Source organism: Pecten maximus, chromosome 1 (assembly GCF_902652985.1).
Source record: "Pecten maximus chromosome 1, xPecMax1.1, whole genome shotgun sequence".
NCBI classification, from domain to species: Eukaryota; Metazoa; Mollusca; class Bivalvia; order Pectinida; family Pectinidae; genus Pecten; species Pecten maximus.
In genome coordinates this window covers 12,414,412-12,441,322 of record NC_047015.1, presented here as the reverse complement: position 1 = coordinate 12,441,322, position 26,911 = coordinate 12,414,412, and the positions used below count along the sequence as shown (strand labels likewise).

The 26,911-nt window shown below is 37.3% G+C and overlaps 1 protein-coding gene across 1 annotated transcript in view; it reads right to left on the bottom strand.

The window, feature by feature from the left end:
- The window catches only part of LOC117329091, a 52,998-nt gene that overhangs the window by 4,791 nt on the left and 21,296 nt on the right, over positions 1-26,911 (bottom strand). Inside the window, exons 2-5 of the mRNA XM_033886854.1 lie at positions 4,506-4,774; positions 1,482-1,625; positions 569-823; positions 172-338 (exon numbers count right to left, since the gene is read on the bottom strand). Of these exons, the coding sequence (XP_033742745.1) occupies positions 172-338; positions 569-823; positions 1,482-1,625; positions 4,506-4,590 (651 nt within the window). The 5' untranslated portion in view covers positions 4,591-4,774. The remainder of the gene's footprint in view (positions 1-171; positions 339-568; positions 824-1,481; positions 1,626-4,505; positions 4,775-26,911) is intronic.

The window sequence follows — 26,911 nt, the reverse complement described above, 5'->3', positions numbered from 1 at the left end:
TTATATTTATTTCTTACGACAGTTTTCTACGTCTAAATTGCATGTACAACTTATAATGTCACTGATTGAGGAAACCATATCCTGTTAGATAAATAAGACATTTATGTAATGACGACAAATCAATTCGAAAAAACCATTTTAAATGGAAAGTCAATAGTCGGATTTCCTCACCTCGTGAAAGAAATGTGATATCTGTGAATACGTCGCTGAGATTATGACTCGTCTCGCGTCTATTAATAAGCGTCTCGATATTTGTTCCTCTATGAGTCCCTGGATGTTGTATATCATCGTATTACCTCCTATTTTATTATTCGAGTCAACTATGCCAGGATCCATATCTGGAATGAAAACAACGTCACCAACTCTTTACAAAGTTGATATAAAATCAAGTGTTCCGGAAAAAGCGATGCTCATGGAGAATATTATATCAATAATCCTTTGTTAATGGGCGGTAATAAACTTGTAAAATAGTTAAGTATTATTAAAATAGATATCTTGTATTCGATAACTAATTAATGGAAAACAATATTTAAACCAAAAAATTACCATAACTAAACCACCAACCTACCAAAGTCCGAATCCAACAGAAGGAGTATTACGTCAGAGGTAGTGCCGACTTGGCGAAGTACGTCTATCACCGGATTTAAGATGTTTGATGGGGATGGACGAAATGTGATTGGATAACAGTCAGATGACGATTCAGATGACGATGAAATGTATGGTATGTTGTTTGCCATTGCTATCCCACAGTTCACCAGGTCAATAGATGTTGTTACGTCCAGAACAATTTTCCAATTTCCCAAATCGTCGGTCTGTTCGTCTTCTACAAATGAGTGACACAAATAATCATTTATTCACCCCTTTCTAAGTTGACGTCAAAACGGGACCTTTCATTGATATGGCTATACCAAGAATAACTAATTCCGGAATCAGTGGGTTGTTTTTATAGAAGCGTTAGCATAGTTTGTGATGAGTTCGAGATTTACCAGTGAAATGCAATGTCACTTCTAACGACTTCTTAAATAAAACCGAAAATAACTTATCCGAAATTGAACTGTAAATGAAAATGGTCTCACAACTTAATTACGTCAACGTTAGAAAAGTTGCTCCATTTGTTTCTCGGTAAGTTATTTCAAATTTTGAAATAGTATTCCATATACATGTAAAATGTACTTTAGTATTCCATTAAGGTAATGTAAATGATTAGTGTATATTAACTTTAAATCATCTATTTGTGATAACGTGTGATTCATTCAGTGTGTGCTCCGATCAAACGCACCTTGATGTCATTAACAGAGCTATGCAGATAGCGCATCATTACTATTTGAAAAAAGGCTAAATCAAACAGTCTTCCATATTTGACAATCATTAAAGCAGAAAGCAGATATCATTGAATTAATACCATTTAAGGTAGTCAATACCTGAAGATCCTGGCTTGGTTCAGGAGAAATAAAACAAATAATGTTAGTCGGACTACGTACCAAATAACATGTAGTCTACGGTAAGGTTTCTAGTCGTAAAGTGCAGGGAAACGGGAATATCTAGTGTCCACGAGGCTATTTCCTTCTCCATCAACATCCTGGTGTGAAAGGTCTCGTTACTCCAGTCGTCAAACACATAAGTATCTGAGAAAAAACATTTCATTCACACTTACACACATATTTTTTACATTCTCATTATCAATATAGGAATTAATTCATCATACTATCCATTGATTACTTCTACATTGTTATTTGTTCTGTCTTCTCAAAAGTTTTTTTAATCTTACGTGATAAAAAAAACACTGGGAAACAAATACCATAGTGTCTACACAGTGGAAAACAAATACCATAGTGTCTACACACTGGTAAATTAAAAACATAGTGTCTACACACTGGTAAACAAATACCATAGTGTCAACACACTGGGAAACAAATACCATAGTGTCTACACACTGGGAAACAAATACCATAGTGTCTACACACTGGGGAACAAATATCATAGTGTCTACACACTGGTAAACAAATACCATAGTGTCTACACACTGGTAAATTAAAAACATAGTGTCTACACACTGGTAAACAAATACCATATTGTCTACACACTGGGAAACAAATACCGTAGTGTCTACACAGTGGAAAACAAATACCATAGTGTCTACACACTGGTAAACAAATACTCTAGTGTCTACACACTGGTAAACAAATACCGTAGTGTCTACACACTGGGAAACAAATACCGTAGTGTCTACACACTGGGAAACAAATACCGTAGTGTCTACACACTGGTAAACAAATACTCTAGTGTCTACACACTGGGAAACAAATACTCTAGTGTCTACACACTGGTAAACAAATACCGTAGTGTCTACACACTGGGAAACAAATACCGTAGTGTCTACACACTGGGAAACAAATACCGTAGTGTCTACACACTGGGAAACAAATACCGTAGTGTCTACACAGTGGAAAACAAATACCATAGTGTATACACACTGGGAAACAAATACTGTAGTGTCTACACACTGGTAAACAAATACCATAGTGTCTACACAGTGGAAAACAAATACCATAGTGTCTACACACTGGTAAACAAATACCATAGTGTCTACACACTGGTAAACAAATACCATAGTGTTTACACAGTGGGAAACAAATACCATAGTGTCTACACACTGGGAAACAAATACCATAGTGTCTACACACTGGGAAACAAATACCATAGTGTCTACAAACTGGGGAACAAATATCATAGTGTCTACACACTGGTAAACAAATACCATAGTGTCTACACACTGGGGAACAAATACCATAGTGTCTACACACTGGGGAACAAATATCATAGTGTCTACACACTGGTAAACAAATACCAGTGTCTACACACTGGTAAATTAAAAACATAGTGTCTACACACTGGTAAACAAATACCATAGTGTCTACACACTGGGAAACAAATACCATGATATTTCTGTGGTAATAAAGTAAGGAATGTTGAGGGATGATATTTCGGTGGTAATAAAGTAAGGAATGTTAGGGGATGATATTTCGGTGGTAATAAAGTAAGGAATGTTAGGGGATGATATTTCTGTGTTAATAAAGTAAGGAATGTTAGGGGATGATATGTCTGTGGTAATAACGTAAGGAATGTAAGAGTATGATATTTCTGTGGTAATAAAGTAAGGAATGTTAGGGGATGATATTTCTGTGTTAATAAAGTAAGGAATGTTAGAGGCTGATATTTCTGTGGTAATAAAGTAAGGAATGTTAGGGGATGATATTTCGGTGGTAATAAAGTTAGGAATGTTGAGGGATGATATTTCTATGGTAATAAAGTAAGGACTATTAAGGAATGATATTTCTATGGTAATAAAGTAAGGAATGTAAGGGGATGATATTTCTGTGGTAATAAAGTAAGGAATGTTAGGGGATGATATTTCTGTGGTAATAAAGTAAGGAATGTTGAGGGATGATATTTCGGTGGTAATAAAGTAAGGAATGTTAGGGGATGATATTTCTGTGGTAATAAAGTAAGGAATATTAAGGAATGATATTTCGGTGGTAATAAAGTAAGGAATGTTGAGGGATGATATTTCTATGGTAATAAAGTAAGGAATATTTGATATTTGGATATTGGAAATAATACCATAGTGTCTACACACTGGGAAACAAATACCATAGTGTCTACACACTGGGAAACAAATACCATAGTGTATACACACTGCGAAACAAATACCATAGTGTCTACACACTGCGAAACAAATACCATAGTGTCTACACACTGCGAAACAAATACCATAGTGTCTACACACTACGAAACCATACCATAGTGTCTACACATGGGAAACAAATACCATAGTGTCTACACACTTGGAAATAATACCATAGTGTCTACACACTGGGAAACAAATACCATAGTGTCTACACACTGCGAAACAAATACCATAGTGTCTACACACTGCGAAACCATACCATAGTGTCTACACATGGGAAACAAATACCATAGTGTCTACACACTTGGAAATAATACCATAGTGTCTACACACTGGAAAACCAATACCATATTGTCTACACACTGGGAAACAAATACCATAGTGTCTACACACTGTGAGACAATACCATAGTGTCTACACACTGAGAAACAAATATCATAGTGTCTACACACTGGGAAACAAATACCATAGTGTCTACACACTTGGAAATAATACCATAGTGTCTACACATTGTTACACAAATACCATAGTGTCTACACACTGGGAAACAAATACCGCAGTGTCTACACACTGGGAAACAAATACTGTAGTGTCTACACACTTGGAAATAATACCATAGTGTCTACACACTGGGAAACAAATACCATAGTGTCTACACACTGGGAAACAAATACTGTAGTGTAAACACAACGATATGGTCATTACTCTAGTTTCAACCAGCATAATCATTACATGTTACAAAACAAAGCAATGCACACCAATAAAGTTAAAACAACATTTCTTTTAGCTGTTTATCTCTGTAGTCGATGTTTCTTACCTATTCGAAGTGAGGAAATACCGGTACATGCCATCCACAGTAGGAGTGATAGCTCACACACTATTGGTGTCCACGTGGGTAGCATCCGGCTGCAGAAGTCAACCTCTTGTGGTTCTATCAGGGCTTGTCATGTCTTACTGAACTCATACCTGTAACTACAGGTATTGATGGTGAGAACTCCGCCGAGCTCACCCAGTGTCAGCGGCAGTCACTGATATCGACCATCTGACTGCCAATGTATGGTCTGGATGGTTCAAATAGTGCAATATCTGTGGGAATGAAGTCCGGAGTAATGTTATGTGTTGTTCATGATACATTGTAAAATATCATGTCCATTGTAATATCATGTCTGGGGTATTGTTTTCATAATTTGTTGTGCATGATACATTGTAAAATATCATGTCCATTGTAGTACCACGTCTGGGGTAAAAAAATCCCCAGCTTATTTAACTTTTTTGAGTATTCAAAAGTTGAACCAGTTAATTTCCACGACGGGAAATAAAGATTAATAATGATAATGAACTTTGATGTCATTTACACATTTTACACAATAGTTAAGCTCTTTGTAGGTTTCTGAAATAACGTTGATCAATATTTAAAGTAGGTGAACTTAGCCTAAAGCGCGCAATCCACTTTTGGTATGAGTTATTAATTAGCTTTCTTGAATGATATTTTAGAAGAAAAAAATATCAAGAAGGTGTCGATAAAGAAACTCTTTTGAACTTTTTTGAAAACTGCATAATAATTCCTGCTGGTATACATCAGGTAATCTTTGTTCAATAATTATGTATATTTTCTACTATCAACACAGTGAGGTTCCTTAATCCTAGTTTGTTTGTTTGTTTTTGTTTAACGTCCTATTAACAGCCAGGGTCATTTAAGGACGTGCCAGGTTTTGGAGGTGGAGGAAAGCCGGAGTACCCGGAGAAGAACCACCGGCCTACAGTCAGCACCTGGCAACTGCCCGACGTAGGTTTCGAACTCGCAACCCAGAGGTGGGGGGCTAGTGATAAAGTGTCGGGACACCTTAACCACTCGGCCACCGTGGCCCCTTAATCCTAGTATGTAGAGTTCAGTTTGGATGTCTGTCATTGAATGATATTCGTTTTTCGTAATATGCAATTATGCGATGCTCATATTTTTAACCAGAACTCAATAATTCTAAGTTTCTTACAAACATATAATAGCAATCCTCCTAGCTCACAATAAACTAAATCATTACATGTGTTCTTCCTCACACCAAGTAACCTTTAACAAAATGATTGAATTAATTATCCATAAGCATTTTGTTTGATAACTTACGTTTTCTTTCTGCAAATCACTGAATTTGTCAAAGTGTTTCGGATTAGTTCTTTTAAGATATTCCATCATATCTGTCTCTTATTTTTGTACCTTTTCTTCACTGAAGGTCTACCGTTTCTGATAGATTCACAATCATTAAATACGTGTAAGGCGGGTTTATATTATTTACATTTCCACTTGCAAGGAAGGTTAAACCAAGGTTTAGGCTCATTTGTTCTTTCACGTGACTGGTTAATTTGCGATGATTTGTATGTATCGCACATTGGTAAAGAAATTTTAAAAGTACACAATTACTAATACACAAGTCATCATCCGACTTACTTAACAGAGGTATATCTTTCCAGTAAAAATATCAGTGTTTTGACTAAGATTCTCACGAAGAAATTGTGCATTATCATATCTCTATTTTACATCATGACTACCAGGTATATCTCCATCTTAATTAAAAACAAGTCCCGAGTTATATGTTATAGGCGAGTGATCAGACATTGGTACTCGTATTGAAATGTGAAGATTTTTTACTTTCAACATGAGATGATCAGTGGTCTAAGACTGGTACCATTTGAACTGTAAAATGTAACGCTTCCGTTGGAATCACCCTGAGTGACGTCGATTCATAATTCTAACACCAGTAGCTTTACAGGGTGATAACAACTGTCTTCCAAAAGGGTTTACATGCTATGTTATATGTCAATAGATCAATACCATCCTCCAGATTATCGCTATCATATCAGGTCTGGTACCAGTTCTAGCATTAAGGTTTCCTGTTATATATATTTCCCCATTTTACATATATTTACTAATCGGATCTTGTAATTTTTTAAACATGTCTATTTCTTCTGCATCCTCTCTATCATAGAAAACACTATTTTCTTGAGGAAAGAAATTGGCTTTAACAAAAGCATCCTTCGATTTTTAACCATATAATACTATCATGAATACTTTCAGCCATATATATAACCTGTTTTTGTCGGTCGTCTGTTTATGAATTTATTTATTTATTACTACATCACGAGGTGTTTATCAGCTGTTAATGTATCTATTCATTATTACATCACGTGGTGTCTATCTGTTGTTAATGTATTTATCCATTATAACATTACGAGGTGTCTATCGGTTGTTAATGTATTAATTCATTATTTCATTACGAGGTGTTTATCAGCTGTTAATGTATTTATTTATTATTACATAACGAGGTGTTTATCAGCTGTTAATGTATTTATTCATTATAACATCACGAGGTGTTTATCAGCTGTTAATGTATTTATTCATTATTACATCACGAGGTGTTTATCGGTTGTTAATGTATTTATTCATTATAACATAACGAGGTGTTTATCAGTTGTTAATGTATTTATCCATTATTACATTACGAGGTGTTTATCAGTTGTTAATGTATTTATTCATTATTACATTACGAGGTGTTTATCAGTTGTTAATGCATTTATTCATTATAACATAACGAGGTGTTTATCAGTTGTTAATGTATTTATTCATTATTACATCACGAGGTGTTTATCAGATGTTAATGTATTTATCCATTATTACATTACGAGGTGTTTATCGGTTGTTAATGTATTTATTCATTATTACATTACGAGGTGTTTATCAGTTGTTAATGTATTTATTCATTATTACATTACGAGGTGTTTATCAGTTGTTAATGTATTTATTCATTATTACATTACGAGGTGTTTATCAGTTGTTAATGTATTTATTCATTATTACATTACGAGGTGTTTATCAGTTGTTAATGTATTTATTCATTATTACATTACGAGGTGTTTATCAGCTGTTAATGTATTTATTCATTATAACATCACGAGGTGTTTATCAGCTGTTAATGTATTTATTCATTATAACATCACGAGGTGTTTATCAGCTGTTAATGTATTTATTCATTATTACATCACGAGGTGTTTATCGGTTGTTAATGTATTTATTCATTATAACATAACGAGGTGTTTATCAGCTGTTAATGTATTTATCCATTATAACATTACGAGGTGTCTATCGGTTGTTAATGTATTAATTCATTATTTCATTACGAGGTGTTTATCAGCTGTTAATGTATTTATTCATTATAACATAACGAGGTGTTTATCAGCTGTTAATGTATTTATTCATTATTACATCACGAGGTGTTTATCGGTTGTTAATGTATTTATTCATTATAACATAACGAGGTGTTTATCAGCTGTTAATGTATTTATTCATTATAACATAACGAGGTGTTTATCAGTTGTTAATGTATTTATCCATTATTACATTACGAGGTGTTTATCAGTTGTTAATGTATTTATTCATTATTACATTACGAGGTGTTTATCAGTTGTTAATGCATTTATTCATTATAACATAACGAGGTGTTTATCAGTTGTTAATGTATTTATTCATTATTACATCACGAGGTGTTTATCAGATGTTAATGTATTTATCCATTATTACATTACGAGGTGTTTATCGGTTGTTAATGTATTTATTCATTATTACATTACGAGGTGTTTATCAGTTGTTAATGTATTTATTCATTATTACATTACGAGGTGTTTATCAGTTGTTAATGTATTTATTCATTATTACATTACGAGGTGTTTATCAGTTGTTAATGTATTTATTCATTATTACATTACGAGGTGTTTATCAGTTGTTAATGTATTTATCCATTATTACATTACGAGGTGTTTATCGGTTGTTAATGTATTTATTCATTATTACATTACGAGGTGTTTATCAGTTGTTAATGTATTTATTCATTATTACATAACGAGGTGTTTATCAGTTGTTAATGTATTTACTCATTATTACATTACGAGGTGTTTATCAGTTGTTGATGTAATTATTCATTATAACATAACGAGGTGTTTATCAGTTGTTAATGTATTTATTCATTATTACATCACGAGGTGTTTATCAGTTGTTAATGTATTTATTCATTATTACATCACGAGGTGTCTATCAGCTGTTAATGTATTTATTCATTATTACATTACGAGGTGTTTATCAGTTGTTAATGTATTTATTCATTATTACATAACGAGGTGTTTATCAGTTGTTAATGTATTTATTCATTATTACATTACGAGTTGTCCATCAGTTATTAATGTATTTATTCATTATTACATTACGAGGTGTTTATCAGTTTTTTAATTCATTTATTTATTATTACATTACGAGGTGTTTATCAGTTGTTAATGTATTTATTCATTATTACATTACGAGGTGTTTATCAGATGTTAAAGGGACATTCCTTCGTTCACAAATCAGAAACATGCACAATTTCTATTGATGAAATATATAAGTTCATTAACACTGCTCATTTGTTAAGACAATACATATACGGTGAGTGACTTCCTGATGATAATAACTTGTTCTCAATAACGTAGTAGAAAGCCCCAGGGCAAAGAACAGGGAACTACGGTAACTATTCCAATACACTTTGATCAATAGAGACCAAATTAGTAACGAAAACACTCTAAGATCAATTAAAGACGAAACAATATAGAATCTGGTAATGTCGGCATCGACATGGCTGTAGCAATAATACCTGTACCTAACCAAACCTAGTAATAATAGGTGTATTGTGTCTCTGGGGAAATAGGGTTTGCCACGTGTTAGATATATGGTGTCTCAGGGGGACATATGGTTTAACACGTGTTAGGTATATGGTGTCTCATGGGACATATGATCTACCACGTGTTAGATATATGGTGTCTCAGGGGGACATATGGTCTACCACGTGTTAGATATATGGTGTCTCAGGGGGACATATGGTCTACCACGTGTTAGGTATATGGTGTCTCATGGGGACATATGGTCTACCACGTGTTAGATAAAAATATGGTGTCTAAGGGGGAGATGTGGTCTACCACGTGTTAGATATACGGTGTCTCAGGGGTACATATGGTCTACCACGTGTTAGATATACGGTGTGTCAGGGGGACATATGGTCTACCAGTTGTTAAGAAAATACACCGAGTTAGACCCCGATGGCAGACACTGTTAATACAATGTAAATACATTTCGATATATAAATATTAGAAAATAGATATTTTGATTAACAGTGGATTACCCCAAAAAAGATCACTCAACAGTTTCATCGTTCTTGTTAGCGATGCATTTTGAAAACTTGAGAATTAAAACACGTGTTCAGTTGTATTAACTGGCTAATGGACAATCAATAAGCATTTGTTTCTTTATTTTGTTAACAATAATTATTATCACTGAGAAAAATCACTATATCATATTGAGTCTGGAAACAACAAATTAGTGTTATTGTCAGGCAAGCTTCCAGCTATTATTCCTATCTGTACACAAGTCAGTGTGAACTCACATTGTCAAGGTTTTTCAGTACAAATATTGACAACATAGAAGTGGGGTAAAAATTGACAGGTAATTTCTTAATGGAATCAACTACAGGTATATCTCACACATTGAAGTGTTTCCCAACTCAACTAACATGTCAATACGTCCCGGTGTGATATAGAATGCCTATTTTCATTGTTTACGTTAACAAAAGTCTTCGTATAGCGTTCACGTGTTTTCTGGGGTTTTAATTAAGCAATTTATTTAACAATTGCTTTTCAGGTGTATCATTTAGCATAAAGTTGAGAGTGGCATATGGTTGTCTATTGAATTAACTTTTTATTGTGATATAATGGCAGTACAGACTTTCGTGATCGTGGTATTATCTGTAATGATACACAGTTTAGATTAATTGTCAAAGTAAATCAATATTTGTCGTTCTTTTATAAGAGTCGGTATATACAAATAGGATGCTAACAATGTCTGCTGGTATTTTCTTCATTAAGTTTGTAAAACCAAAGATAATAGATAATCGCTTCATGTCCGTCTCTTAGACGTGAAAATAAACCATGGAAGACATTCAACAAAATCAATAGGATATGTGAATGACCTGATCAGTATATACCTCCTTGGTTTCTATTTCTAAGTAAACGTTGTGGCATCGTTACCATGGATATGCACGCCTATATCAATATTAAACTAAGTCTTTAATGAGGTCAAGCTCACTTCATGGTTGACCTAGGCCCTCTATATTATAATTTTAATGCTCTGGTCTTGATACAATTGTTCAGATAGCAGTGGTGGTGGAGATTGTGGAATCAATTAAGGTTTGTTTCAGTTGGCAATTATGGGCTGACAAACTGGACAAAGGCAAAACTGAAGTCGCTGTCTAGTTGGCATTATCAGTTAAAAACTGCCAACTGAAACCAGTTCAATACTTATATTTACCACTTACTATTAAAACAAATTACTACCATTAACTGAATTCAAGTTTCCCCGCCATTCTCGGCTGTGAGCCTGCTAATAGTTCTACCATGTTGTTCCGCGTAAAAATAGCACGTAAGATAATAGAAAACTAGACGAGTATCAATGTAATACAAATATGTAATGTAAATTGATTTGTGAAGATACAAAATATAAACTTCTGTCTGGTTTTTTTCGAAAGGAACATGTGTATTCGTCATTTTTCCGCCACTGCGGTGTGCTTCACTTGGCACATTATTGATGCGACCGGTTGGCAGTTTATGAGATGGTAATGCTCAACTACTGTTGGTAAGGTTATATATTTACAATGTCATAGAGTGGTAAACACCGTGAGATAGTATATAGTAGTGACCGTGAGGTATTATATTGAAGTGACCGTGAGGTATTATATTGTAGTGACCGTGAGGTATTATATTGTAGTGACCGTGAGGTATTATATTGTAGTGTCCGTGAGGTATTATACTGTAGTGACCGTGAGGTATTATATTGTAGTGTCCGTGAGGTATTATATTGTAGTGTCCGTGAGGTATTATATTGAAGTGACCGTGAGGTATTATATTGTAGTGACCGTGAAATGTTATATTGTAGTGACCGTGAGGTATTATATTGTAGTGACCGTGAGGTATTATATTGTAGTGACCGTGAGGTATTATATTGTAGTGTCCGTGAGGTATTATATTGTAGTGACCGTGAGGTATTATATTGTAGTGACCGTGAGGTGTTATATTGTAGTGACCGTGAGGTGTTATATTGTAGTGACCGTGAGGTATTATATTGTAGTGACCGTGAGGTATTATATTGTAGTGACCATGAGGTATTATATTGTAGTGACCGTGAGGTGTTATATTGTAGTGACCGTGAGGTGTTATATTGTAGTGACCGTGAGGTATTATATTGTAGTGACCGTGAGGTATTATATTGTAGTGACCGGGAGGTATTATATTGTAGTGAACGTGAGGTATTATATTGTAGTGTCCGTGAGGTATTATATTGAAGTGACCGTGAGGTATTATATTGTAGTGACCGTGAGGTATTATATTGTAGTGACCGTGAGGTATTATTATGTAGTGACCGTGAGGTATTATATTGTAGTGACCGTGAGGTGTTATATTGTAGTGAACGTGAGGTATTATATTGTAGTGTCCGTGAGGTATTATATTGTAGTGACCGTGAGGTATTATATTGTAGTGACCGGGAGGTATTATATTGTAGTGTCCGTGAGGTATTATATTGTAGTGTCCGTGAGGTATTATATTGTAGTGACCGTGAAATGTTATATTGTAGTGACCGTGAGGTATTATATTGTAGTGACCGTGAGGTATTATATTGTAGTGTCCGTGAGATATTATATTGTAGTGAACGTGAAATGTTATATTGTAGTGACCGTGAGGTATTATATTGTAGTGACCGTGAGGTGTTATATTGTAGTGACCGTGAGGTGTTATGTTATAGTGACCGTGAGGTATTATATTGTAGTGTCCGTGAGGTATTATATTGTAGTGACCATGAGGTATTATACTGTAGTGACCGTGAGGTATTATATTGTAGTGACCGTGAGGTGTTATATTGTAGTGACCGTGAAGTATTATATTGTAGTGACCATGACGTATTATACTGTAGTGACCGTGATGTATTATATTGTAGTGACCGTGAGGTATTATATTGTAGTGACCATGAGGTATTATACTGTAGTGACCGTGAGGTATTATATTGTAGTGACCGTGAGGTATTATATTGTAGTGTCCGTGAGGTATTATATCGTAGTGACCGTGAGGTGTTATATTGTAGTGACCGTGAGGTATTATATTGTAGTGACCGTGAGGTATTATATTGTAGTGACCGTGAGGTATTATATTGTAGTGTCCGTGAGGTATTATATTGTAGTGACCGTGAGGTATTATACTGTAGTGACCGTGAGGTATTATATTGTAGTGACCGTGAGGTGTTATATTGTAGTGACCGTGAGGTGTTATATTGTAGTGACCGTGAGGTATTATATTGTAGTGACCGTGAGGTATTATATTGTAGTGACCGTGAGGTATTATATTGTAGTGACCGTGAGGTGTTATATTGTAGTGACAGTGGGGTATTATATTGTAGTGACCGTGAGGTGTTATATTGTAGTGACCGTGAGGTATTATATTGTAGTGACCGTGAGGTATTATATTGTAGTGACCGTGAGGTGTTATATTGTAGTGACCGTGAGGTGTTATATGGTAGTGACCGTGAGGTGTTATATTGTAGTGACCGTGAGGTGTTATATTGTAGTGACCGTGAGGTGTTATATTGTAGTGACCGTGAGGTATTATATTGTAGTGACCGTGAGGTATTATATTGTAGTGACCGTGGCGTATTTTACTATGCCTGATTTGAACAGCGTGTTTACCAGTTCAATAAGTTCATGAATAACGATTCGCAGCAATGACGAAAGCAGTGGAGGTAATTATACTCTAACAGTCGAACACTGGTATGGGAAAAGGCTAAATACACCATGGTGTGACAAGGTATGCATTAAAATACCGACGCATACATTTTTTTTTTCTTTCTTCCGTTGAAATGTAATCAATTATAAAGATGGTTAATTGAAATAATGTCAGAGAGTATGTTTACAACGCTCTTTACATAACTTTGGTACCTATCAACTATTGAGCTAAGCCGAGCTGGCAGGCATCATATACGTGTTTGGTCCCAAGTCAATGAACAAGTTCATGATGTGGCTATGAAGGTACAAAAACTACTGTGTAATTTGAATTACATGAAGATAAAAACGAGAACGAAACTATCATTTGATGTTTAGGTATACTCTTTGAATAATTGTAGCGGACATATTGTGTGCACTGTTTGCACTCGGTTGACCGGGGCTATTCTCTAGTGAACATTTACTAAATGAACAAAACACACATAGGCTCTAATTTTCATTACGGAATTGTCTGAATTAAAGAAACATCAAATGTCCATCGGATGTACACAGCTATTGGTAATGGTATTATTTTATTGAAGAGTTAGGTATAAGCACTTCCGGTGTAAGGAGGTCCAATCATGACATTTTCTAATATATCGTATTTAGTCCATCACTGAATGTCTAATCATATTCATCATCTCCTGGATGGCACGATGTTATCCGAGTTTATCTGGAATGGGGAATTACGACCTCTCGTGACGGGAAGAAGAGTTTTTCATGACAAGATTTAATGCATTAAACGATTGTATCTCAGGCTGCTACAAATGGTTTTCAATTGAAAAAACGTGTATGTACGTTTCAACAATTCCCCTTTATCAGCAAGATTTTCAAGGCAAACCAAATGTTTACTCTCCTAGAAATATTGACCTGAAATATCCATTTTCTCTTAGTGTTTGATTCTGTGGTGGCCCATTTTTTAAGTTACTGTTGTCATCGACGATCTAATAATGATGAGTTAATTATCATCACGCTCAGGTAAGGTGTCTTCAGTAGGTACAGAGAATGTCAATACATCTTAGCGAATGGGTACCTGTCTACTACTAAATCTACCCGGTTACATGTAAACAAGGCATGAAACATAGCCATTAATGTGTTAACATCAGACGCTTGCCATGACAGAACACCTGTTCTCCCATACTTCACATGGTTATCCGGCGGTTGCTAGGGAAAAGATCAATCGATCTTACACAGGGTGGGTAAAGACAGCCGGCACGCGCTATATGACGCTGCTCACAATAACGTAACGTCATCATTTTACGTTGAGTAACTAAGTCGTAAATGATAACGGCATCAATTTTGACGCACATTCCAAGGAGCATTGAAAACGGCGCGATGACAAACTTTCATAGAAACTTACGTTTGGTTGCAAGAACATTTATGTGAGAAAAATAATCAATCATGGGTCTGTTCCGCGAACAAGGATATCTCAACCCTCGTGTGAGAGTTTGGCTGGCCAGCACTCGGCAAGCCTCGTGCTGTCTGGCCAAACTCTTACATTCGGGTTGAGATATCCCTGTCCACGTAACAGACCCATGATAGATTATATTAGTCCAAACGCAACGGCCTATCACTGTACTACTTACTGGTGATACGACAGTCTATCACTGTAATACTTACTGGTGATACGACAGTCTATCACTGTAACACTTACTGGTGATACGACAGTCTATCACTGTAATACTTACTGGTGATACGACAGTCTATCACTATAACACTTACTGGTGATACGACAGTCTATCACTGTAACACTTACTGGTGATAGGACAGTCTATCACTGTAATACTTACTGGTGATAGGACAGTCTATCACTGTAATACTTACTGGTGATACGACAGTCTATCAGATTCACTGTAACACTTACTGGTGATACGACAGTCTATCAGATTCACTGTAACACTTACTGGTGATACGACAGTCTATCACTGTAACACTTACTGGTGATACGACAGTCTATCACGACAGTCTATCACTGTAACACTTACTGGTGATACGACAGTCTATCACTGTAACACTTACTGGTGATACGACAGTCTATCACTGTAACACTTACTGGTGATACGACAGTCTATCACTGTAACATTTACTGGTGATACGACAGTCTATCACTGTAATACTTACTGGTGATACGACAGTTTATCACTGTAACACTTACTGGTGATACGACCGTCTATCACGACAGTCTATCACTGTAACACTTACTGGTGATACGACAGTCTATCACTGTAACACTTACTGGTGATACGACAGTCTATCACTGTAACACTTACTGGTGATACGACAGTCTATCACTGTAACACTGGTGATACGACAGTCTATCACTGTAATACTTACTGGTGATACGACAGTCTATCACTGTAACACTTACTGGTGATACGACAGTCTATCACGACAGTCTATCACTGTAACACTTACTGGTAATACGACAGTCTATCACTGTAACACTTACTGGTGATACGACAGTCTATCACTGTAATACTTACTGGTGATACGACAGTCTATCACTGTAACACTTACTGGTGATACGACAGTCTATCACTGTAATACTTACTGGTGATACGACAGTCTATCACTGTAACACTTACTGGTGATACGACAGTCTATCACTGTAACACTTACTGGTGATACGACAGTCTATCACTGTAACACTTACTGGTGATACGACAGTCTATCACTGTAACACTTACTGGTAATACGACAGTCTATCACTGTAACACTTACTGGTAATACGACAGTCTATCACTGTAACACTTACTGGTGATACGACAGTCTATCACGACAGTCTATCACTGTAACACTTACTGGTGATACGACAGTCTATCACTGTAACATTTACTGGTGATACGACAGTCTATCACTGTAACACTTACTGGTAATACGACAGTCTATCACTGTAACACTTACTGGTGATACGACAGTCTATCACGACAGTCTATCACTGTAACACTTACTGGTGATACGACAGTCTATCACTGTAACACTTACTGGTAATACGACAGTCTATCACTGTAACACTTACTGGTAATACGACAGTCTATCACTGTAACACTTACTGGTGATACGACAGTCTATCACTGTAACACTTACTGGTGATACGACAGTCTATCACTGTAACACTTACTGGTGATACGACAGTCTATCACTGTAACACTTACTGGTAATACGACAGTCTATCACTGTAACACTTACTGGTGATACGACAGTCTATCACTGTAACACTTACTGGTGATACGACAGTCTATCACTGTAACACTTACTGGTGATACGACAGTCTATTACTGTAACACTTACTGGTGATACGACAGTCTATCACTGTAACACTTACTGGTAATACGACAGTCTATCACGACAGTCTATCACTGTAACACTTACTGGTGATACGACAGTCTATCACGACAGTCTATCACGACAGTCTATCACTGTAACACTTACTGGTAATACGACAGTCTATCACGACAGTCTATCACTGTAACACTTACTGGTGATACGACAGTCTATCACTGTAACACTTACTGGTGATACGACAGTCTATCACTGTAATACTTACTGGTGATACGACAGTCTATCACTGTAACACTTACTGGTGATACGACAGTCTATCACTGTAACACTTACTGATGATACGACAGTCTATCACGACAGTCTATCACTGTAACACTGGTGATACGACAGTCTATCACTGTAACACTTACTGGTGATACGACAGTCTATCACTGTAATACTTACTGGTGATACGACAGTCTATCACGACAGTCTATTGCTGTAAAAATTACTGGTGATACGACAGTCTATCACTGTAATACTTACTGGTAATACGACAGTCTATCACGACAGTCTATCACTGTAATACTTACTGGTGATACGACAGTCTATCACTGTAACACTTACTGGTGATACGACAGTCTATCACTGTAACACTGGTGATACGACAGTCTATCACTGTAACACTTACTGGTAATACGACAGTCTATCACTGTAACACTTACTGGTGATACGACAGTCTATCACTGTAACACTTACTGGTGATACGACAGTCTATCGCTGTAATACTTACTGGTGATACGACAGTCTATCACTGTAACACTTACTGGTGATACGACAGTCTATCACTGTAACACTTACTGGTGATACGACAGTCTATCACTGTAACACTTACTGGTGATACGACAGTCTATCACTGTAACACTTACTGGTGATACGACAGTCTCACTGTAACACTTACTTGTGATACGACAGTCTATCACTGTAACACTTACTGGTGATACGACAGTCTATCACTGTAATACTTACTTGTGATACGACAGTCTATCACTGTAACACTTACTGGTGATACGACAGTCTATCACTGTAACACTGGTGATACGACAGTCTATCACTGTAACACTTACTTGTGATACGACAGTCTATCACTGTAACACTTACTGGTGATACGACAGTCTATCACGACAGTCTATCACTGTAACACTTACTGGTGATACGACAGTCTATCACTGTAACACTTACTGGTGATACGACAGTCTATCACTGTAACACTTACTGGTGATACGACAGTCTATCACTGTAATACTTACTGGTGATACGACAGTCTATCACTGTAACACTGGTGATACGACAGTCTATCACTGTAACACTTACTTGTGATACGACAGTCTATCACTGTAACACTGGTGATACGACAGTCTATCACTGTAACACTTACTTGTGATACGACAGTCTATCACTGTAACACTTACTTGTAATACGACAGTCTATCACTGTAACACTGGTGATACGACAGTCTATCACTGTAATACTTACTGGTGATACGACAGTCTATCACTATAACACTTACTGGTGATACGACAGTCTATCACTGTAACACTTACTGGTGATACGACAGTCTATCACTGTAACACTGGTGATACGACAGTCTATCACTATAACACTTACTGGTGATACGACAGTCTATCACTGTAACACTTACTGGTGATACGACAGTCTATCACTGTAACACTGGTGATACGACAGTCTATCACTGTAACACTTACTGGTGATACGACAGTCTATCACTGTAACACTTACTGGTGATACGACAGTCTATCACTGTAACACTTACTGGTGATACGACAGTCTATCACTGTAACACTTACTGGTGATACGACAGTCTATCACGACAGTCTATCACTGTAATACTTACTGGTGATACGACAGTCTATCACTGTAACACTGGTGATACGACAGTCTATCACTGTAACACTGGTGATACGACAGTCTATCACTGTAACACTTACTGGTGATACGACAGTCTATCACGACAGTCTATCACTGTAACACTTACTGGTGATACGACAGTCTATCACTGTAACATTTACTGGTGATACGACAGTCTATCACTATAACACTTACTGGTGATACGACAGTCTATCACTGTAACACTTACTGGTAATACGACAGTCTATCACGACAGTCTATCACTGTAACACTTACTGGTGATACGACAGTCTATCACTGTAACACTTACTTGTGATACGACAGTCTATCACTGTAACACTTACTAGTGATACGACAGTCTATCACTGTAACACTTACTGGTGATACGACAGTCTATCACTGTAACATTTACTGGTGATACGACAGTCTATCACTGTAACACTTACTGGTGATACGACAGTCTATCACTGTAACACTTACTGGTGATACGACAGTCTATCACTGTAACATTTACTGGTGATACGACAGTCTATCACTGTAACACTTACTGGTGATACGACAGTCTATCACTGTAACACTTACTGGTGATACGACAGTCTATCGCTGTAACACTTACTGGTGATACGACAGTCTATCACTGTAACACTTACTGGTGATACGACAGTCTATCACTGTAACACTTACTGGTGATACGACAGTCTATCACTGTAACACTTACTGGTGATACGACAGTCTATCACTGTAACACTTACTGGTGATACGACAGTCAATCACGACAGTCTATCACTGTAACACTTACTGGTGATACGACAGTTTATCACTGTAACACTTACTGGTGATACGACAGTCTATCACTGTAACACTTACTGGTGATACGACAGTCTATCACGACAGCCTATCACTGTAACACTTACTGGTGATACGACAGTCTATCACGACAGTCTATCACTGTAACACTTACTGGTGATACGACAGTCTATCACTGTAACACTTACTGGTGATACGACAGTCTATCACTGTAACACTTACTGGTGATACGACAGTCTATCACGACAGCCTATCACTGTAACACTTACTGGTGATACGACAGTCTATCACGACAGTCTATCACTGTAACACTTACTGGTGATACGACAGTCTATCACTGTAACACTTACTGGTGATACGACAGTCTATCACTGTAACACTTACTGGTGATACGACAGTCTATCGCTGTAACACTTACTGGTAATACGACAGTCAATCGTCTGTTTGTAAACAAGTACACATGTCAAAAAAACCGCGGGAAATATGCACACATTTACATTCATCCATTTCACGTGGGGTGACGTCACTCACTCATCACTGTCCGACTCGGAGTAAATCACACGAGGTCGCTTTGAAATCGACTTTGTGTTGTCATTATGGCTGTGGAAATGGATATTAAATGTTCCCCCACTGTTTGTGGATCCATAAAACACCGATCTTGTGACATCGGACGGAGTTGGGCACAAGGAAATGCTGTTGTGCGATCTTTTTACTTGTGACAGTTGAACAATTTTGTCGCGATCGGTACAGGTAGGTGCACTTGTGCTCTCAGTTTCAGTTGTAGGCCTACAGTTGGGGGATTCATTTGTATTTGAAAGAATGGCAGACATTTTTTTTGTTTTTGGAAACTGTTCAGTTGTCTGTAGTTGTTTAGAGACTGGGGATTTTTGTATTATTGTGTACACAATTTGTTTGTTGACGTAGCAGACGACGTAATGTAAACAAAAAAAGTAGTTCCGGTAGTACTTCCGGTGAAGAAAGTGAGCGCGTGCAATCTGTCACACCCTAGAGTATGACAGATTGCACGCGCTAAAATAGACAGAGAAATCTTGTACACTCAAAACGGGAGACAAATCAGTGAAAGGTGGTAGAAACGACAGTCTATCACTGTAACACTTCCTCGTGACACGACAGTCTATCACTGTTACACTTACTGGTGATACGACAGTCTATCACTAACACTTACTGGTGATACGACAGTCTATCACTGTAACACTTACTGGTGATACGACAGTCTATCACTGTAATACTTACTAGTGATACGACAGTCTATCACTGTAACACTTACTGGTGATACGACAGTCTATCACTGTAACACTTACTGGTGATACGACAGTCTATCACTGTAACACTTACTGGTGATACGACAGTCTATCACTGTAACACTTACTGGTGATACGACAGTCTATCACTGTAATACTTACTAGTGATACGACAGTCTATCACTGTAACACTTACTCGTGATACGACAGACTATCACTGTAACACTTACTGGTGATACGACAGTCTATCACTGTAACACTTACTGGTGATACGACAGTCTATCACTGTAACACTTACTGGTGATACGACAGTCTATCACTGTAATACTTACTGGTGACACGACAGTCTATCACTGTAACACTTACTGGTGATACGACAGTCTATCACTGTAACACTTACTGGTGATACGACAGTCTATCACTGTAACACTTACTGGTGATACGACAGTCTATCACTGTAACACTTACTGGTAATACGACAGTCTATCACTGTAACACTTACTGGTGATACGACAGTCTATCACTGTAACACTTACTGGTGATACGACAGTCTATCACTGTAACACTTACTGGTAATACGACAGTCTATCACTGTAACACTTACTGGTGATACGACAGTCTATCACTGTAACACTTACTGGTGATACGACAGTCTATCACTGTAACACTTACTGGTGATACGACAGTCTATCACTGTAACACTTACTGGTGATACGACAGTCTATCACTGTAACACTTACTGGTGATACGACAGTCTATCGCTGTAACATTTACTGGTGATACGACAGTCTATCACTGTAACACTTACTGGTGATACGACAGTCTATCACTGTAATACTTACTGGTGATACGACAGTCTATCACTGTAACACTTACTGGTAATACGACAGTCTATCACTGTAACACTTACTGGTGATACGACAGTCTATCACTGTAACACTTACTGGTGATACGACAGTCTATCGCTGTAATACTTACTGGTGATACGACAGTCTATCACTGTAACACTTACTGGTGATACGACAGTCTATCACTGTAACACTTACTGGTGATACGACAGTCTATCACTGTAATACTTACTGGTGATACGACAGTCTATCAGATTCACTGTAACACTTACTGGTGATACGACAGTCTATCACTGTAATACTTACTGGTGATACGACAGTCTATCACTATAACACTTACTGGTGATACGACAGTCTATCACTGTAACACTTACTGGTGATACGACAGTCTATCACTGTAACACTTACTGGTGATACGACAGTCTATCAGATTCACTGTAACACTTACTGGTGATACGACAGTCTATCACTGTAATACTTACTGGTGATACGACAGTCTATCACTATAACACTTACTGGTGATACGACAGTCTATCACTGTAACACTTACTGGTGATACGACAGTCTATCACTGTAACACTTACTGGTGATACGACAGTCTATCACTGTAACACTTACTGGTGATACGACAGTCTATCACTGTAACACTTACTGGTGATACGACAGTCTATCACGACAGTCTATCACTGTAACACTCTATGAATCCCGTGTCATTATTTAAAATCTTCCACCCATTCAAATATTAATTACAAATTAACAAAGAGGATGCTATTCGCTATTGGAACATTTCCTTTGATATTTTCATCAAAGTTTTTTTTACTTTAATGTATATTCGACATGATACCACATTGATGTCATGTCACGAGTTATGATTGAACTTGCGTAAAAAGTTAATTTTCTTACACTTAAACACTCCCTACTGAATAATACCTTGATCTTGTCCAGCGTCGTGGAAAAGCTGGTATCATTTTAAAAATGAGAATGCTCAGATGAAAGACTTGGCCGGAATATAGATTATCAGAGTACGAAGTACAGCATCACTCCCCCTGTACAGGTCATTGATATCACTTGTGATAGGATACACAATAATCAAAACGATGAGATGAAAGGCTATACTAAATGAAATTATTTCAAGTAATCGTACAATGATTACAGTTCTGATAAACAAAGAAAACCTTCTAACACAGACTTACCCACTAATTATACTACCGATCAAACACACTTTTATGTTCAGATTACATAGTAGTCAACCAGAAAACATGTTCAAAAAGATAATGCTGATTTAAGATAACCCTAATAAGAAAACTCCGTGAAAGGCCTTTTCGACAACACGAAGCCAATATCAGATACGAATGAGTTCGCGACATCCCGATTACCGTCACTGAAGTAAACATCATATATGTATTAACCTTAGTTCCGCGGAGTGATACCACACCCGAGACTGGATGTGAGAATCTCAGTAGATAATCCATAGAGAACGACACCGAGTCAACAAGGATATTTACGTAAGCTATATATGATCATCAGAGTTGACAGGGATACGCTTATTTAAACACCAGAATTAACGGGGATACCCTAATTTAAACACCAGAATTAACGGAATGCGCTTATTTAGACACAAGAAAGAATTAACGGGGATACGCTTATTTAAACACCAGAATTAACGGGGATACGCTTATTTAAACACCAGAATTAATGGGGATACGCTTATTTAAACACAAGAATTAACGGGGATACGCATATTTAAACACCAGAATTAACGGGGATACGCTTATTTAAACACCAGAATTAACGGAGATACGCTTATTTAAACACCAGAATTAACGGGGATACGCTTATTTAAACACCAGAATTAACGGGGATACGCTTATTTAAACACCAGAATTAACGGGGATAGTCTTATTTAAACACCAGAATTAGCAGGGATACGCTTATTTAAACACCAGAATTAATGGGGATACGCTTATTTAAACACCGGAATTAACGGGGATACTCTTGTGTAAACACCATAATTAGCGGGAATATTCTTATAAAAAACAAAATTAATGGGAAAACACCAGATTTAACAATTGAAAATTGTCAACGCTAATGGGAACCATCCAAAGCTATAAAGACGAAGGAAAGAAGAAACTTAAGATTGAAAGATCCATTATGTTGACGTGAAAAATGTATACCAGTTTTTAATGAAACAACTCCTAAGTTGAATAAATAGAGGTTACACATGTTGGATATGGGATTTATTTCACTCAAGTAAGTTTTTTTTTTAAGTTACAAAAGACACAAGCTTTAGCGATTGTCTTTTGTAACTTTAATAAAAAAAACTTGCGAGTGTGAAATAAATTCTGTATCCAAAAATCACGGGTTGTGTGACCCGTTTCAAAGGGAAACGTGATCAAGTCTTATTTCGCGTATGCAAATAAGGTATAAGGTGACGGCCGGGACCGGTGATGTGACGTCATTCGATTATTGAGGACGTCAATAACAATTGCAGCTCAAAGTTCGAATTCTTGAACAAATCAAAAGACCGGAAGGCTGTATTCCACAAGTGGAATATAGCATATATATATCCAAAAGTCGGCACATTTATACCATGGATTGATACAGCGTATTGTGGTAGAACTCAATTTAAGACAAGAGGCCCATGGGCCTAAACGGTCATCTGACAAACACTTGCAGCAGTGACATCCCCCCTCAATCCAACATCATTATAATAAATTGTCTGTTCGCAGACAGTTACGTTTCAGATCAAATTTGGTTTTTATCAATTTTGGCTTAAAGAAGAATAGCATCTTAAAGCAAAATTTCAGCCAAGTTCTAATTTTGGGGGCACGCCCATTTGTCCCCATGGATCGGACCATGCTCATTTATATCAATTAGGATTGCCCTTCCCAAATGGTGTTTCACACTAAATACGGTTGTAATCAATCAATGCAATAAGGAGGAGTAGCGTTTTAAAGCAATATTTAAACCAAGTTCTCCTTTTGGGGGCCCCGCTATTCTTTCCTCAGGGGTTGCAACTGACTCGTTTATATAAATTATGATTTCCGTCCCTTATGATATTTCAAACCAAATTTGGTTGTAGTCCATTAAGGCATCAAGTAGGGTAACATTTTCACGCAAAATTTCAGCTAGGTTCCTCTTTTGGGGCCTCACTCCTCTGTCTCCAGAGATTACACCAGCCTCATGTATACAAATTATGATTGCCATTCAATTATGATGTTTCACACAAAGTCTGGTTGTAATCCACTGAATGGTTTAGGAGGAATAAGGTTTTAAAGCAAAAACAAAGCAAAGTTCCCCTTTTGGGGCCCCACCAATCGAGCCCTATTGATCACACAAACCTAATTTATATAAAATATAATTTCCCTTCCCCAACGACGTTTCACAACAAATATGGTTGTGATCCACCCAAGGGTTACGGAGGAGTAGGATTTTATAGCGAAAATTCACCAAAGTTCCCGTTTGGGGGCCCGCGCCTCCGGCCCCAGGGGTCTGACCAACCTCATTTATATATATAAAAAATATGATTGTTTTCCCCCAATGATATTTCATACAAAAGTTTGTAATAATCCACTTTGGGGTTTAGGAGGAGTAGAATTTTAAAGCAAAATTTCATCAAAGTTCCCATTTTGGGCCCCCAACCTGTCCCTAGGGGTCGGACCAGCCTCATTGATATAAAATATGATCGGCATCCCCAACGATGTTTCACACAAAATTTCTATGAAATCCACCAAAGGGGTAAGGAGGAGTAGGATTTTAAAGCAAAGGTTCAGCAAAATTCCCCTTTTCGGGCTCCGCTCCTCTGTCCCAGGGGCCACGCCAGCCTCATTTATGTAAGATATGACTGCCCTCTTCCAATGTTTCACATTAAATTTGGTTGTAATCCATCCAATGGTTAAGGAGGAGAAGGCTTTCTTAGCAAAAATTCACCAAAGTTCCCCATTTTGGGCCCCGCCCCTCGGGACCGATGGGTCACACTAGCCTCATTTATATAAGATATGACCGCCCTTCCCCAAGGATATTTCATACCATATTTGGTAGTAATCCACCAAAGGGTTAAGGAGGAGTAGGATTTTAAAACAAAATTTCTGCAAAGTTCCCCATTTAGGGCCCCACCCCTCTGTCCCTAGGGGTCAGACCAGCCTCATTTATACAAAGTATGATTGCCCTCCCCTAATAATGCTTCAAACCGAATTTGGAAGTAATCCACCCAAGGGTTAAGGAGGAGCAGCGTTTTGAAATACAAGAGGCCCATGGGCAGGGACAAACCCCTCAATCAAGCATCATTATAATAAATTACCATAAATGATCTATACGCAACCAGTTATGTTTCAGATCAAATTTGGTTTTCATCAATTTTGGCTTAAAGAAGGAGCAGAACCTTCATGCGAAATTTCAGCCAATTTCCCATTTTGGGGCCATGCCCCTTTGTTCCCATTGGTTGGACCAGCCTCATTTATGTCAATTAGGATTGCCCTTCCCCAATGATATTTCATAATAGATACGGTTGTAATCAATTAAGGCATTAAGGAGGAGTAGCGTTTTAAAGCAATATTTCACATAAGTTTTCCTTTTGAGGGCCCCGCCAATCTTTCCCCAAGGGTCGAACCTGTCTTATTTATATAGATTATGATTGCCGTCCCTTATGATACTTCAAACCAAATTTGGTTGTAATCCATTAAGGCATTAAGGAGTAGCGTTTTAACGCAAACTTTAAGTTTGGAGAAGTATCCCTTTTGGGGCCTCACTCTTCTGTCCCCAGGGATCACAACAGCCTCGTTTATATAAATCATGATTGCCATCCCCTTATGTTTCACACAAATTTTGGTTGTAATTTGGTTGTAATCCACTGAATAGTAAGTATAGAAGAAGCGTTTTAAAGCAAATTAAATCACAGCAAAATTTCCCTTTGGGGCCTACCAATCGGGCCCTATTGGTCACACTAGTAGACTAATTTATATAAAATATGATTTCCCTCCTCCAACGATGTTTCACTTTAAATTTGATTGTAATCCACTAAAGCAAAATTCACCAAAGTTCCCCTTTTGGGTCCCCGCCCCTCATGCCTCAGGGGTTACACCAGCCTTATTTATATAAAATATGACCGCCCTCCCTCAATGATGTTTCACATTGTAATCCACCCGAGGGTAAAGATGGAGTAGCGTTTTAAAATAAAAAAAAAGCCTTACGCACGGCGGACGACGACGGACGGAACACGATGGCTATAGGTCATCCTGACCTTTTGGGGCA